Source organism: Zosterops lateralis (genome assembly GCF_965231275.1).
Source record: "Zosterops lateralis genome assembly, chromosome: 7".
NCBI classification, from domain to species: domain Eukaryota; kingdom Metazoa; phylum Chordata; class Aves; order Passeriformes; family Zosteropidae; genus Zosterops; species Zosterops lateralis.
Genome location: NC_139767.1, coordinates 14,185,946 through 14,199,690, shown reverse-complemented (window position 1 = coordinate 14,199,690; position 13,745 = coordinate 14,185,946). Strand labels below are relative to the sequence as shown.

At 40.8% G+C, this 13,745-nt stretch overlaps 1 protein-coding gene across 6 annotated transcripts in view; it reads right to left on the bottom strand.

Moving 5' to 3' along the window:
- The window catches only part of PIKFYVE (phosphoinositide kinase, FYVE-type zinc finger containing), a gene marked incomplete at its 3' end in the record, with an annotated part of 64,089 nt that overhangs the window by 16,306 nt on the left and 34,038 nt on the right, over positions 1-13,745 (bottom strand). For all 6 annotated transcript variants that reach the window (XM_083865405.1, XM_083865404.1, XM_083865403.1 and 3 more), the window contains 12 exons: positions 13,275-13,349; positions 12,493-12,600; positions 11,595-11,735; positions 10,837-10,963; positions 8,417-9,591; positions 6,939-7,039; positions 5,672-5,743; positions 4,160-4,331; positions 2,686-2,864; positions 2,091-2,204; positions 724-832; positions 461-615 (listed from right to left, as the gene is read on the bottom strand). In XM_083865405.1, coding sequence (XP_083721531.1) covers positions 461-615; positions 724-832; positions 2,091-2,204; positions 2,686-2,864; positions 4,160-4,331; positions 5,672-5,743; positions 6,939-7,039; positions 8,417-9,591; positions 10,837-10,963; positions 11,595-11,735; positions 12,493-12,600; positions 13,275-13,349 — 2,528 coding nt within the window. The remainder of the gene's footprint in view (positions 1-460; positions 616-723; positions 833-2,090; positions 2,205-2,685; positions 2,865-4,159; positions 4,332-5,671; positions 5,744-6,938; positions 7,040-8,416; positions 9,592-10,836; positions 10,964-11,594; positions 11,736-12,492; positions 12,601-13,274; positions 13,350-13,745) is intronic.

The window sequence follows — 13,745 nt, the reverse complement described above, 5'->3', positions numbered from 1 at the left end:
ACCACCACCCTAAGAAAAAATAATCAAAAGGTAGGTTTTTGGTATTATGTCTGAATGACACAAGTTATGAACTTTCTCTATACCAAACTCAGATTGCTGCTAACACATGCCAAAGATGTATCAAATGGCCAAAGACAGCACATTTTATTCACCTCTGAGATTATTTCACCCAATCAACAGGTCCCATGCTCCCCTCTTCCCATTTCCTTCACCTTTATTCAAATGAAAATTTCTCCTCTAGATGCAAGTTGTGCTCTACAACACAATGCTGTTATCATATGGCCTCAAATGATTTTGTATTCCAATTGATCAGCTGTGTGCTCTTAACCAGTAGAGCACATTCACCACAAGCTCTATAGAGCAACTCCTCTACAGTGAAAGAAACTACAGCTGAACCTCTTCCCTCTCAGAACCAGCACAGTATCAGTGTTGCTCATGATTCCGGCATGTGTCCACTTACCTATTATTCCAGGCTTGTAGCATTTCACAAAGTCCTTGCTTTTTAGCTATCAGAGACTCAAAAACAGATTGCAGCTGTTGAGGTGTGTCCAGTGACGATGAAAGCAGCCTTGCTTGGATTTTCTCAGTCCAGTTTAGAAACTCTCCTTCTTCCATCTGCCAAAAGGAAAACTGTCAGTGTTACCTCACCAAGATAACACAAAATCTGAGTAGCTCCTCCACACACTTAGCCTATGGACCACTGATGTAAAAGTAGTCTATTACCTCCTTTTGGGCAAAGAGGTCTTCCATCTTCTCTTCCCTTGTTTTGCTGAAAGTATCCGTCTTCAGAGAAGCAAGGCGATCATCCACAGCAAGATACACCTGTGACACCCTGTCAACAGCAATGCAAAGAGTCCAGGTGTCACTATGTGGACTATGTTGAGCTTCTTCAACATTCTTTAATAAAAGCCTGAATGTGCTTAAGGTAAGCGTTTAAGAATACAAAAGACCATATATGACAGCCTTCTTGCACAATAAGCTACCCAAATGCATTCACAGAAAACTGGGAACACTTCATTAGTAATAGGAGAAACCTAGAAGTTACATACACTGACATTTGTCTCCACAATTTATTTTAGCAGTGGAGTTGTCAGAGAGCAACACAAATGTCTCAAACACATTACTAAGACAGGGGAACCATTGTGTCATCTGTGATTAGGAAAAATCTGGGTCTGCAAGGTACACCTCCACCAGCAGGGCTCAGAAAAAATGAGTACCTCTATTTCTGCTCTGTCAGTCACAGAGATATCCAGCAATACAGGAATGCTGTGACCAGGCAGAACAGCAGTCTGGCTGGATTTAACAGAGTTTTCATCAGGCGAATCTCCCACCTTTTTGTTCCTACATTTAGAAAGTGCCTAGGCTCATGGTAGTTCACCTTAGACTACAAGGAGGTACAGTCTGCCTGCTGTTACCACAGTGAATAGCTAACAAAGGCAAAGACTTTGATACCAGAGACTCCTATTGCCACATGACCAATATAGTAACAATAGTTCTGTTTGGACAAGAGATTTGAGCAAGGTCTTTGCAGTTTTCTGGGGCTGAAGAATTGAAACTCAGTCAGATGTTCTATAAAGGAACATTAGGGTATGAGTATAAAGTATAACCAGCAGTTTTCAGGGTTGCCTTCTAGGACCATCTTTTCCATTTCATTTTTATCATTAGAGGGAGGAATTAAAAATACTTTAACTGTGCATTTCATAAGGTAACATTTCAGACACCTGCTGATAGTCAACCTTTTAGTAGCTTGGCAGCATTATTCAAAAACCTGCTATATGATTCAGTCATCAGTGCAACATTCAGGGATAGAGAACAAAAGAATCTTAGTTTCTACTGGCAATGTTTAACCTGACTTGCCACCAGACAAAGAGTTGAGACATCAGTACAGACAGAGCAAGCAAAGGTAACAGAGATTTCAATACCATTGTCCCTTGGAAGTATATATGCATACATGCTTTAAACTATTACTTTTCTTTCAAAAAATGAATATTTAGCCAAATCTCATCACACTAGCAAAAATAGTTATTTGTTCTGCTAATAAAAGTACAAAATACAAATAAGATTAGGAAGACATTAAAAACAAAGCTTACTTTTGTGAGAAATCCTTGAGATCCTGCAAAATAGTAACTTTTAATGGAGCCTGTCGTTTGATGTAGATCTTGGGGAGCGGGACACACACTTCCAGCAGCCGGATTGGAGAGTAGCTGAGAAGGCAATACAACAGCTTGTAACAAGACCCACACCACACAGTACTACTACTAGTTCTACAGCACACTGAGGTTTGAGACCCTCATATGAAAAAGGGCACTGTCAATGTGTCCAGGGCTTTAGTTACTTCTAGCAGCAGTAACACTGTTCATGTATCTCCTAAGCAAGAAGACCAAACCACATTGCAAAACCAAAATTTTGAAAGCATTTGGAATTAGACAGGGAAAGCATTTCCTTTCTGTACCATGAACAGGAACCATCCACTCTTGGAACACTGCCCACCACAGCTAGGACAGTGATGCCACCCACAAAGCCCTCTGCAAGCCAGCACACAGTCCTGCACTCATGGTTATGGTACAGCTATGTATCCCAAGCTGTACTCACAGGAGTGAAGGACAGAACTGATGAATCTTTACTAGAGCTGTATGTTTCAGACAGTAGCAGAGAGAGAAGGAAATTTTTAGCAGTGGAACTCACCTGAAAGATGCCACCATCTGATTATAGGAAAAATACTGGTGATAGTCATGGTGAATGGAATGTCCACAAGGCTCTGCATTGGCCCTTCGAGTGTACTGGTACCCATAGAACCTCAGTTCGAGGTATTTTGCAAAAGACATAGACCAAGAGTCATTGGAAAGGGGAACAACTGGTGTCACCTGAAAAATTGAAAGGCAAGTGTCTAAATTTCATCCTTCAAACAAGATTAAGGGCAGGATAATCCAGGCAGCAATCTAGTATTTCTAGTACCAGAAGCACCCGTGACCCTGAAACATACTTAACAACAAAGATAGCATTTATGCATCACTAAGGCCAACAAATAGTTAAAATAAATCTGGTAAACAACAACAGCTAGCTAATGATGGAAGGTGCTCAGCTGGGGGAGTCCAAACATACCCTTGATGGGAGCTTATTTCTGGGATGCTATTTCTCTGTATAGAGTCAATTTCCAGCAACCCAGCCAGCAGCAGTGGCCATATCATTTACTTTTTCCCTGGTGACTCTCCAGTTACAAGTGCATTGGTACTGCTTTGCAGCATGTTTCAACTTCACAAGTGCTTGCAAGCTTAGAGCAGACACTGCTTTACACACACCTGACAACCTCAAACACGTAAGTGTTTACATGAGCACACAAAAATAAAAGGTTACAGAGCAGCTGTATACACAGCAGCACAGGGCTTGCTGTCAGCAACTGCGTCAACCTCCTCCAGGTATCTGTAAATCCAACACCCATGTTTAAGGCAGCATAAGTAGGTGACCTGAGTCATCCATATGGGTAATTCAGATGTTTTGCATTTCAGGTACTGCATGAATCTTTTTTAATTAAGTTTTATTCTCATCTCTTTGAAGGCTCTTCATGTCTAGCTAGACATGAGTGTCCAGTTAGCAATGTTTTCTTAGCTAAATTACAGAACAAGTTTCAGATAATACACAATCTTACTATCTTGTGGGCTTTTTAAAGCAATTTAATATTTCTCTAATGAAGATGTTACTTTCTAATGACTAAAGGAAGCCCAGACATCACATTGACGCAATGTAGGCTGTTCAGTCCACAGCAGATCAAAGAACAGCAAGTGTGGCTTTAGCCAATTACTATGCCAGCATGTCTGCCCTTTCCCATACACTCAAAGATTCACTGCAAGAAAAGGACCATACTCTTCACCTCTAAGTAGGCAACTCCATTTTTTCTGCTTAGATCTATCCCCTCAGAGTCAGTTTTGACACTTTCTAACAAGACTACCTCACACAAGATTTTTCATCCTCAACGGCCCCAGTTCTAAAAGAGGAATTTGTAGGTAACATGAGAACATATGTATCAGTAACACATTTTCTGTCAGTTTAGCCATAGCTCCAGGCATGAGCATTTTCTCAAAAATGCTGCCTTTCCATACAAGAAAGTCACAACAAGAATACTAAATTGGAATAGCAATAATTCTGAAGTCCACATCCTTACCTGTTTGCACAGTCTGCACCAGGAGTAAGTAAGGATGGTGTGCTGGTACCCAGGGACGGGGGAGTCCAGCTCCTTTAACACAATCTGCACACAGCCTTGCCCATGAACAAAGCGACGAATGTGATGCACCATTGGTGTTTCACAGAACATGCTGGGGCATTGGTAGGAAGGCCTTACAGAGAGAAACAGAAACATTTATGAATGCTCACATACCAGGCATTGCTGAGGAACTCATTCAACAGATCTAACATGCCTTTTAATATCATGGTACTATTTATCTTCACTGTAAAAAAGTTTTCTAAGCCTGTAGTGAAGGCTGTTTCTGCAGAGCAATTTAGAAGTAGCACGTAGTGAAGTTGCATTGACAGCAATGGCTGTACAGGTCCCAACAGCAGTGACTGGATACTGGTTGCTATCGCCTTTTTACAATGCATCTCTTTCTACCAACATATTCTGTATAAGGATCAAAGCACCTGTCCTTGGCACCAAAGTAAAAGACTGCTTTGGCTGTGTACCCAAGCAAATGCTACCAAGGACAAAGATGTGAAAAAGAGCCTTCAAAATGGCCATGTTTCAGCTCCTGATAGAACAGGTAAGCAACACAGTGCCACAGAACATCTTTGAACAGTAAAACCCATGACCTTTCTTTGGATGGGTCTAAGTCATGGAAGAAAGACCAATACCAGAAAAATAAAAGCTGAATTGTTTAGGTACCAAAGTCAGATAAGATATTTTTCAAAACCAGAAAGAGCCTGAAAAAGCTCAGATTCTCCATGTTCATGTGAAAAAATAAAGGATTTTAATTACTGAAACTATGGAGATTGAGAAGCATTCACTTTAGCACACACCACCTAAGGAACAGAGAGAAGCAAGAATTTAAAAGTGGGCAGCTAAGCTCCTTCTCACTGATCACCACAAGGAGTAATACTGGCTCCTCCAGAAGGCTGAACACCGAGAGCCTCCTGCTACTGCAAGTGACCAATGGAGAGAACAGAGTACTTGTCTTTTGAGCAGGTTACCTATCCAGCTTCACAGCCTGCTGAGACTCTGCATGGGGTTGTGACAGCCTCAGTTACTACAGAAATGTAACAACTTACACCTCTGTGAGATGAAATAAATGACACAGTACTTTGCCAGGGCTAAAAGTGTTCTGGACTGTTTACACTGGCCACCTTGCACATATGGCAAAGCCTTACTCTGAGACACTAAATGACTAGTGTTACCCAACAATTGCTTGAACTTTCAAAGAGGAAAACTGTGACCAGTACAGTTGCTTGTCTTGAAAAACAGACAGCTGGAATACATGTTCAGACCCTTAACTTGGCCCTTAAACCCTAATTGCTACAAAAAGTGCTAAGTGATCACATTTGTCTTCATGAACTTATAAACTTTGTTTCATAATCTGTTTCACTTCCTCATGAAGGGAAGAAGGACAAGGCCAAACAGGAAAGCAATGGATGTATTTCCATCTAACTAGTGAGCATGAGTGAATTAGAATAAATTCCTCCTTACCTGAAACAGTAGCGCTCCAGAAAAATCCCTAGAGTTAGGTCATTTTTCCCATAGAACTCCATGGTCACAATCCTAAAGCAGAGAAAGAAAAGCTTTAGAGACTGGATTCCATCACCATTAGCTGTGCAATGGCCTTTAGGTGCACAGACTAACAACCCACTGTTGGCTTGTTTACAGCCCTGTATAACTTCAAAGATTTTTTTCCACTTGACTACCCTTCCTAGATCCTTGCTGTCAGGTTTGCTAATAATGAAACCAAAGTCCTACTAGAAAACTTTAAACTCGACATTTAAAGGTCCAATACAATTCAACTGCACTTCTGAAGATTATTTTCAAAAGTCTCTAGGCACAGAAGTCTAAACAGCTTTAAGCTTCAAGCGCTAATGTTTAAACAGCTACAAAAAGGGTACATCCAGAACATTAAAAAAGCCTCAAGAAATCTTTGTTCTTCTAGAATATTTAATAGCAACTTTAGTTTCCCCAGAACCTGAGGTGACCAAGCCATTTAAATCGTCTGTCAGTTTAAGTGCCATAATTCAGATGTCCCTAACATCACTAACTTACATCCTCTCGTTGCTGCTTAGTGAGCATATCACCATGTTCTTTGGTTCATTTCTAAGCTTTAACAGGAACTTTATACCTTTCCCTGTAAGAGGGTCATCTCTTTATTTTCACCTAAGTTAAATGATTAAGTTAGTTAAATGATTAAGTAAGTTAAAATCACCTAAGCTAATGATTAAACACCTGTTTAGTAGAGATAAGAATGTGTCATAAATTGCACACAATTAGCAAATTACAGCCCCCTAAGCTGGAAATAAAGCTGATGACTACAGTATGAGAAAGATAGCAATATATTCCAATGCCACTGCTGGACAATACAATCTGCAAGTATTCCAAGATTCTTACAAGGCTCATTTTTGGGCTTGGACATTGTCCTGTGTTCATTTACACTAACTGTCCCCCACAAGTCTGCCTGCAGTGCTCCCCACACAGAGACATTACTCTGCAGTGAAACACCAACTAAAGCATTTGGTTTCAGGCTGGGCTTTCTCATTCATGCCTTGGGTATTACAGAGGTTGTGCAATACTGCTGTAGATGCACCTAACCATACATGACAAAAGTCTTTTGGCAAAAGTTCCTGCTACAGGATGGGCACAACCTACCAAGGAGTCCTCAAAAAAATACTTCTATGAAGCAGGCACTGACTCTGACTTTGAGAAGGAAAGAATAGCAACTATCCAAGCTGTAGAGGAGTAGTTTTTATACCAGGGGCTAACACAGGCACTTGGAGCATTGCTGGACTGAGCAGAAGAGCTGCTGAAGAGAACACAGAGCCTCTGATGGTTTACTGGACTCAGGCAATCCACCTAGGTAGAGAGAAAACAACTCATTCACTGGTTACAGACACCTCCACTCACACACAACTTCTGTTGACAAAATTCTGTTCTAGTAATTTTATTCAAAGACAAATCTCTGCTTTCTCCTTTTGTACAGATTAACTTGGCATTATCTGCCAGCCTTAGGTAAACATGTACTATGTATAATTGCAGACTGCCATTTTTAGAACAACTTAACTCACATGCATAACGAAACCAACGAATATGCATGTGTTTCTGTGGAAATGAAACCAAGAGGAACAAAAAACAACAAAAGCCCCATGACAAACATAAAGAGTCTCTAAATTACTGTATGATGAAGGACATCATGGACTCAAAATTCTGCCAATATATTGTACTTCAGTTACTCATTCAGGCTACAGAAAGATTTCCATCTTTCTGTTCTCTGGGAAGAGATGTACCATGCTGCTCATGGAAGGGAGCTGTTTCCCCTTCCACGCCCTACAAAACTACAATGTTACCAAATGCTTTTCTTTGATCACTGAATCAATTTAAAACAGCATCAACCAGTCTGATCCAGAGCAAGGGCTACTCTTACAGTTTGTAAGATTATGGCCTGTGAAGCTACAGAGATCTACATTTAAGTACCAATTAAAAAGTGACTTCTGCTCATGAACACAAGGGTTGATTGGCTCAGGGACCAAAATGTTTGACTGTTTCCATAGATCAGTTCTGTTACTCTTGTTCACTGACCTTTTTCCTAAACAGCTCACAATTCGAGAAAGTCCCAAGATCCTTTTGCTCAGATACAAGTTAGTTACTTTCATGGTAGTTTACCAAAATTTTAAATATTTTTATTACAAACACATACTCCCTTGCTTTGAAATTTCAAAGATTTCCTGTCCTCCATTATGCGATTCTCACTTTTCTTCAGACCACCTAAACTTTTACAATCAATCAAGTACTTTAATGTAATTACAGCCTACCACTGTTTCCACGACATTAAGCCCTCTGAAAATGAAAGTACATTTCTACAAATAACCAAACATAAGGAGCAAGAAAGCTGAGTTTAAGAAACTTCTTCAGGTTTGTTCCCTCTTGATGGACTTGTTTTCAGAAATCAGTTAGGTACAGCCCAGTCAAACAGGCAAAACTGATTCTGGGCTGACTTTGGGCACTTCTCAGAGAAATTTTGCAATCTCTTGTTCTGAATGATTGCAGAACACCACAACCTAAAATGGAGTTATGACCCAGTCAAAAAACCAAAACAAAACCAAATGAACCATAATCAAACAGAAAGAAACAGACAAAAAACATCCCCTCTGGTTTAACAGGAGACCCTACACCTTCTGTATACCATGAGAAACTGATGTAACTTGAGTTTTGAGCAGCACAACTCTATCTTACCTTATGAGACCACGAGGATTCACACTGAGCCAGTCCCTTCTCCTCCTCTTCAGTTCTGCTCCCAGTTTTTCCAGTAGGGACACTAGACAAATCCTTATTTTGGGCAAAAGGATCTATGCTTTTCTGTAGTATCCTCCCTCCTCTGGCCCGATAGTCAGCCAGCATTCTGGCTAAGCTCTGGCTATCACGTAGATGTTCTGCTATTCTAGTATTAACCAACTCGTGAGAAGGTAAGATTTGGATAGCCTTGGCTTGGATACTCCCATTCCTCCCTTGCAGTCCAGAAAGATCCCGCAACAATTGCTTCTTCCTTCTGCTCTCCAACTCCTTGTACTCCTTATTGAGGAGAGGAGACCAATAAACTTGCTCGGGAAAGTATTCCCGGGCAGGGCATCTCATGCCTTTTTCAGTCAAAAGAAATGGTTCACGGAACATCAGTACTGGAGAAATGCAGAGAATGACATCTTTCAGCTCCTGCTTAAATGCTGCAGAGTAAGTTTTGAGACGATCCTCAGATGAAGTTACTTCTTCCGTGACATATAAACCAGTATCATCCTGGAGAGGGTCCCTGAAGACTCTCATCTGACTCTTGGATTCCTGCAAATCATCTGCCTGTTGAAGCTGGTTATCCAGAGTGGCCAAGTGCTGGTCCATGCCATGGAGGGGCAGTGGGGATGTTTCAGGTATTGCATGAGGTACAGAGCTGAACACTGCAAATGGGGACTCCACTTTGTGGGGTTCTTGCTGCTTGGAGGACACCGTTTCCAGCTGACTGTTCTCTTGGTCACCTCTGTCAAATACACCTCTTGGTTCAGGCAAACTGACCTCATCAGAGGACACTGATTCAGAGATTACAGGCAGCTTTTCAGAGGGTAGCTCGATGTCTTTGACTGCTGTGCTGAAGTCCTCACCATTGAAGAGGTTCTGTTGTTCATTTTCATCTCCTGGCTCCTCAATAAGGGAGTGAAAGGAAGTGTTTTTGGTGAGAGTAGGGGGCATGGCAAACTCATCCATAAGAAATGAGATTTCCAGCTGGGAATGATAAGCCACACAGACCATGAAGATCAGAATCTCCTTCACACGAGCCAGCTCATACTCTGCAGCACCACACAACTTGATAGTGCAACCCAAGTGCTGGGGGCACCCTTCAAAGAACATCAGGGGTTTTGTCTGATCTAGAAGTAAAACATGGGAGTTAGGATGACAGCTACAGTTAATCTGCTTTTAGATACCTCACATACCCAAGAGACTGTAAAGGAGACTAAGAGCAAGTAACACTGGTAGCTGCAGAAATTCACATTACTGTACTGAAATAACTTATTTTAGCAAGAAAAGAAAGCATTGGCTATAAATCTTCTGCTGTTTTAAAAAACAAGCCATCATAAAGTCAAAGTGAAGGCCAGACGGCTGTTTGGGCCCTGACCTAAACAGAGTATTCTATGATCACTGTAGACTCTGCACCAGTGGGCAAAACAATCACTTCTCTCCCAGGCACATTTGCTCATCCTTACAAGTCAAAAGCCTATGACATTCTGAGGGCAATTTAAAGGCTGGAAGGGACAATGAGGAAGTGTCAAGGAAAGTGTTCAAGGACAGATTTGATGGAACTAGAAGCAACTTGGTCTAGTGCAAAGTCTAGTTCCTGCCATGGCAGACAAGTTAGAACTAAATGATTTTTAAGGCCCCTTCCAACTCAAACTTTTTTATGATTCTATGAAGAGCTGCAAAGACTACATCTCTACAAAGATCTGCATCCACAGCATTTATGTGTGCCAGCACCACTGGTAACCTGTCAAGCAGCATTTCTTCCTTCCTCTGGAGACACCCACTGCCTAGAGGAGTTACAGAGAAAAAGAAACCTTTCTTAAAGGTGCACAATGACTGGACACGGGGAAGTGTGTGCAACCTGCAACAAGGCAAATTTTTTGATTGGATTTGTTAAAGCAGGACCGGATGATCTTTTGAAGTCCCTTCCAACACAGGCTGTTCTAGGACTCTCTTATTTCAATGCAGAAAAAGTCTTTACAGTGAGGATGGTGACCAGACAGGCTACAAAATCTCTGCTCTGCAGTATTTTCAAGAGCTGGCTGACAGAACCCTAAGAAATCTGATACTGCATTGAAATTAATCCTCCTTGTTTTGAACAGGAAGTTGGACTAGACAAACTACAGTATGTGGGAAGAGAAGAAAAGAGTTTGAAAGAAAGAAATCAGTCTAATTAAAATCTATAGAGTGTCTTTTCTTAGTATGATCATGCTTTTCTTTACACAGTTCACTGTAGTTCCCAGAAGTAACAGAAATAAAATAAGTAGGATGATAGATGACCACACAAGGAAGCCAACAGTTCAGATCTATTTAAAAAAGAGCAAGGCATTCATGTTTTCACACATATAGGTTAAGGCACATCAAGCTTTACTCACCATTGGGCAACTGAAAAACTTGCATATAAAATTTATGACAGGTCCCCAACTGTGGTTTGGTCAACAGTTGATCCATTGACATCACTAAGTCTCCCTGGGTCATCCGACTTACCCGGTCTAACACTTGCTGGAAAAACAGAAAGAACACTAAGAATCTACAATGCAAAGAGGACACTGGCATCCTTATCTTGCTCTTAACAAATCAAAAATCACCAGTGTAATCTACAAAACCTCTCACTGAGATGCAAACTCTCAGTTAAACCCACAAACAGACATCCACAATATACAAGAATCTTAGAATTTACAGTTGAGTAAATATTTCTGGTGAGATTGTACCCTGCCTAGAACTTCTCACTTGACTAGATCCAGATACCTCCAGGAGGTGCAATGCAGTCAGCATAATTCTGGCTCTGCCAGGAGCTCAACCAACTCCCACAGCTACTCTCTGTTTGGCTGTCTGTACTTTGCCTCACAGGGACAGTGGCTCTCTGGCAATAGCTGAGGACCCACACCTGTGCTTTGCTATAAATGGGTATCAAAGTCAGCTAGAACTAAACCAGGGTACAAGGACCCATCAAACAAGGATACAGCACAGTAACTGTGAAAGGCTGAAGAAAAAAGTAACTCTCCAGATTTGCCTGTCTTACCTTGGTTACAAAAGAAAACAAGACAACCCTTTGCCTTCTCCAGGGAGTTTGCTACCAGGCGTCATTAGAAATCTACCACAAGGCTGAGTCTAACTGATCAGAAATGCTCACCGGCTTGACATTGATGACCAGAGTGATACCATGCTCTAAGAGCATGTCCTGGGCAATTCTGGACACAGTCTTCTCAACAAGGACCAAATTGGGCTGGACATCAACTATCCGCTGTACATAGTTCTTCAAGAATTCCCTTTCCTGCAGACAGGAACAAAGTATAGCAGTGAACTACTGCAAATCCATCGGGAAAATCAACTCACTTTAATGCTTAATATTACTTTTCACTTCATTTATCCTTCCTTTCCTATAAAACAGGGAAAACAGCTATCCAGAAAACACCATCAGTAGTCCATTGTGAACATTTTCCCACCCCCACAGCACAGCACTAGTTTATCAGTAATATTTTATAAGCATTTCATAAAGAAAAGGTCTATGTACTTCAGTGCTTCCATATTTAAGGCACATTCCTGCCCACAGGGGCAGGGCACCTGTTCCAAAGTGACATATTCTAGTTCATCACTCCATTAGATTGGTGGTTGTTCCATTTTTTCAAGCCTGACAAAAAATAACATGGGTGTGACCTAACCCTCATCTACACTAACTTTTCAAATATTTCTTCACACACCTAAACTTTATCTAGCTCTAATACTGTATAAGGAACATCCAGTTAAGAAGGTCTCAATAAAAACAAAAGTTTTCTAAAATGCTGCATTGTGAGAATCAAAAACTCATGTTCCCAGGACACGTAACTTGAGGACAAAAACCCTCAGTCAAGGCTACAGGTTTGTTCTGTATTTACTACAGCAGCTTGTCTTAGCTAGCTTATTAGAAGAGGAAAGTTCTCTTTCTTCTATGCAATCTCACTCATTCAATTCCACCTCATATACTGAAAAAAATTGCACTGATTATGATTTTGTTGGGGTTATTTTAACCAAGAACAAAAGTATACTCTCACCTGAAGTACTATAGGCTCTATGCAGGTAAACTTTGTTTCTTCTCGATAGAGGTACTCAATTGAGCATTTTAGCAGCAGAATTCTGGGATTTTTTAAGCAAGAGTTCATCTAAAAAAGACACAAAAATAGTTAACAAAAATACAAACACCTGGAGAGAAAGAAGTACACAAGAAAAAGAGACAGATTTTCTATGATTGGTCCCTGTTATCCCATCTCCCTTAAAAGTGTCTCAGCTACCATCCCCTGCAGACCCAGCTACACATTCTCCCTTCTCCTGAACTTGTTACACCCAGTTGTTGGAATTCCACAGGTATTGTCCATAAGCAGGCAATGCTACAGAGGATTTCCAGTCACTGCTAAGAGCTCCAAAGTCTTGATACAATTGATTCATGCAGTTCACTTCGATCTTGCCCTCCTGCATTAAAGATCTATTCTACTAAACTATTCTAAGTCACAACCACAAATGCCTTTTTCTGGCTAAAAGTTGGGATAATTATTAGATGCCTCATGTTGTGGTAGAAATTATTAGACCCCTCATGTAGAGTGGAAAGGATGTTTTTCTACACATGCATGACGAGAGTTTCTTCTCCAAAATCTCTGGGCAAGAAAACAAAACAGCTTGGAAAAGAAATGCTTTAAAGCCATTCTTGTTTGGGGGCTCGAAGGAGAGAAAGCTCACAAACCTCCTATGTGGTGAGAGAAGCTTCCTGATGCAAAAAGCAAGTCAGAGCACCCTTGTTTCCACCACATGCACTACAGTAAGATTAATCAAGCTGCATTACCTTTTTGTGTGCAACATTCTTAGTGCAAACAAATCCATTCACCACTGTGGAGTCAAATTTCTTTCCACCAGGAATCTAGCAAAGCAAAGAACATTTTTAGAACTGTCATACACTCCCACATCTTGTAGTGTAGTAAAGTTAACACACAGAATACCTATTGTAGGTGATGTACAAACTTCAGCTACACCCTCAATTATCAGATGAAAGATCAGATACAGTTATGCTGGACACCTAAGTCTTTCCCTTTAAAGCCTGGGAAACATGAAAACAAATACCGAGTTCTAGAATTTCTACACCCCTCCCAAGAGATGCTTATTTGTTAAACCAGTATACTCCAGCAGATGACAAAGGAACCTAATTTTGACAGGTCATGAGGAGCATACACCTTTGCACATGCCATTTCTAATAACAACCAACAAACTGTAAGGAAAGGGAGGAAAAAAATATAAAATAAAGAAAGAAAATCAAAAA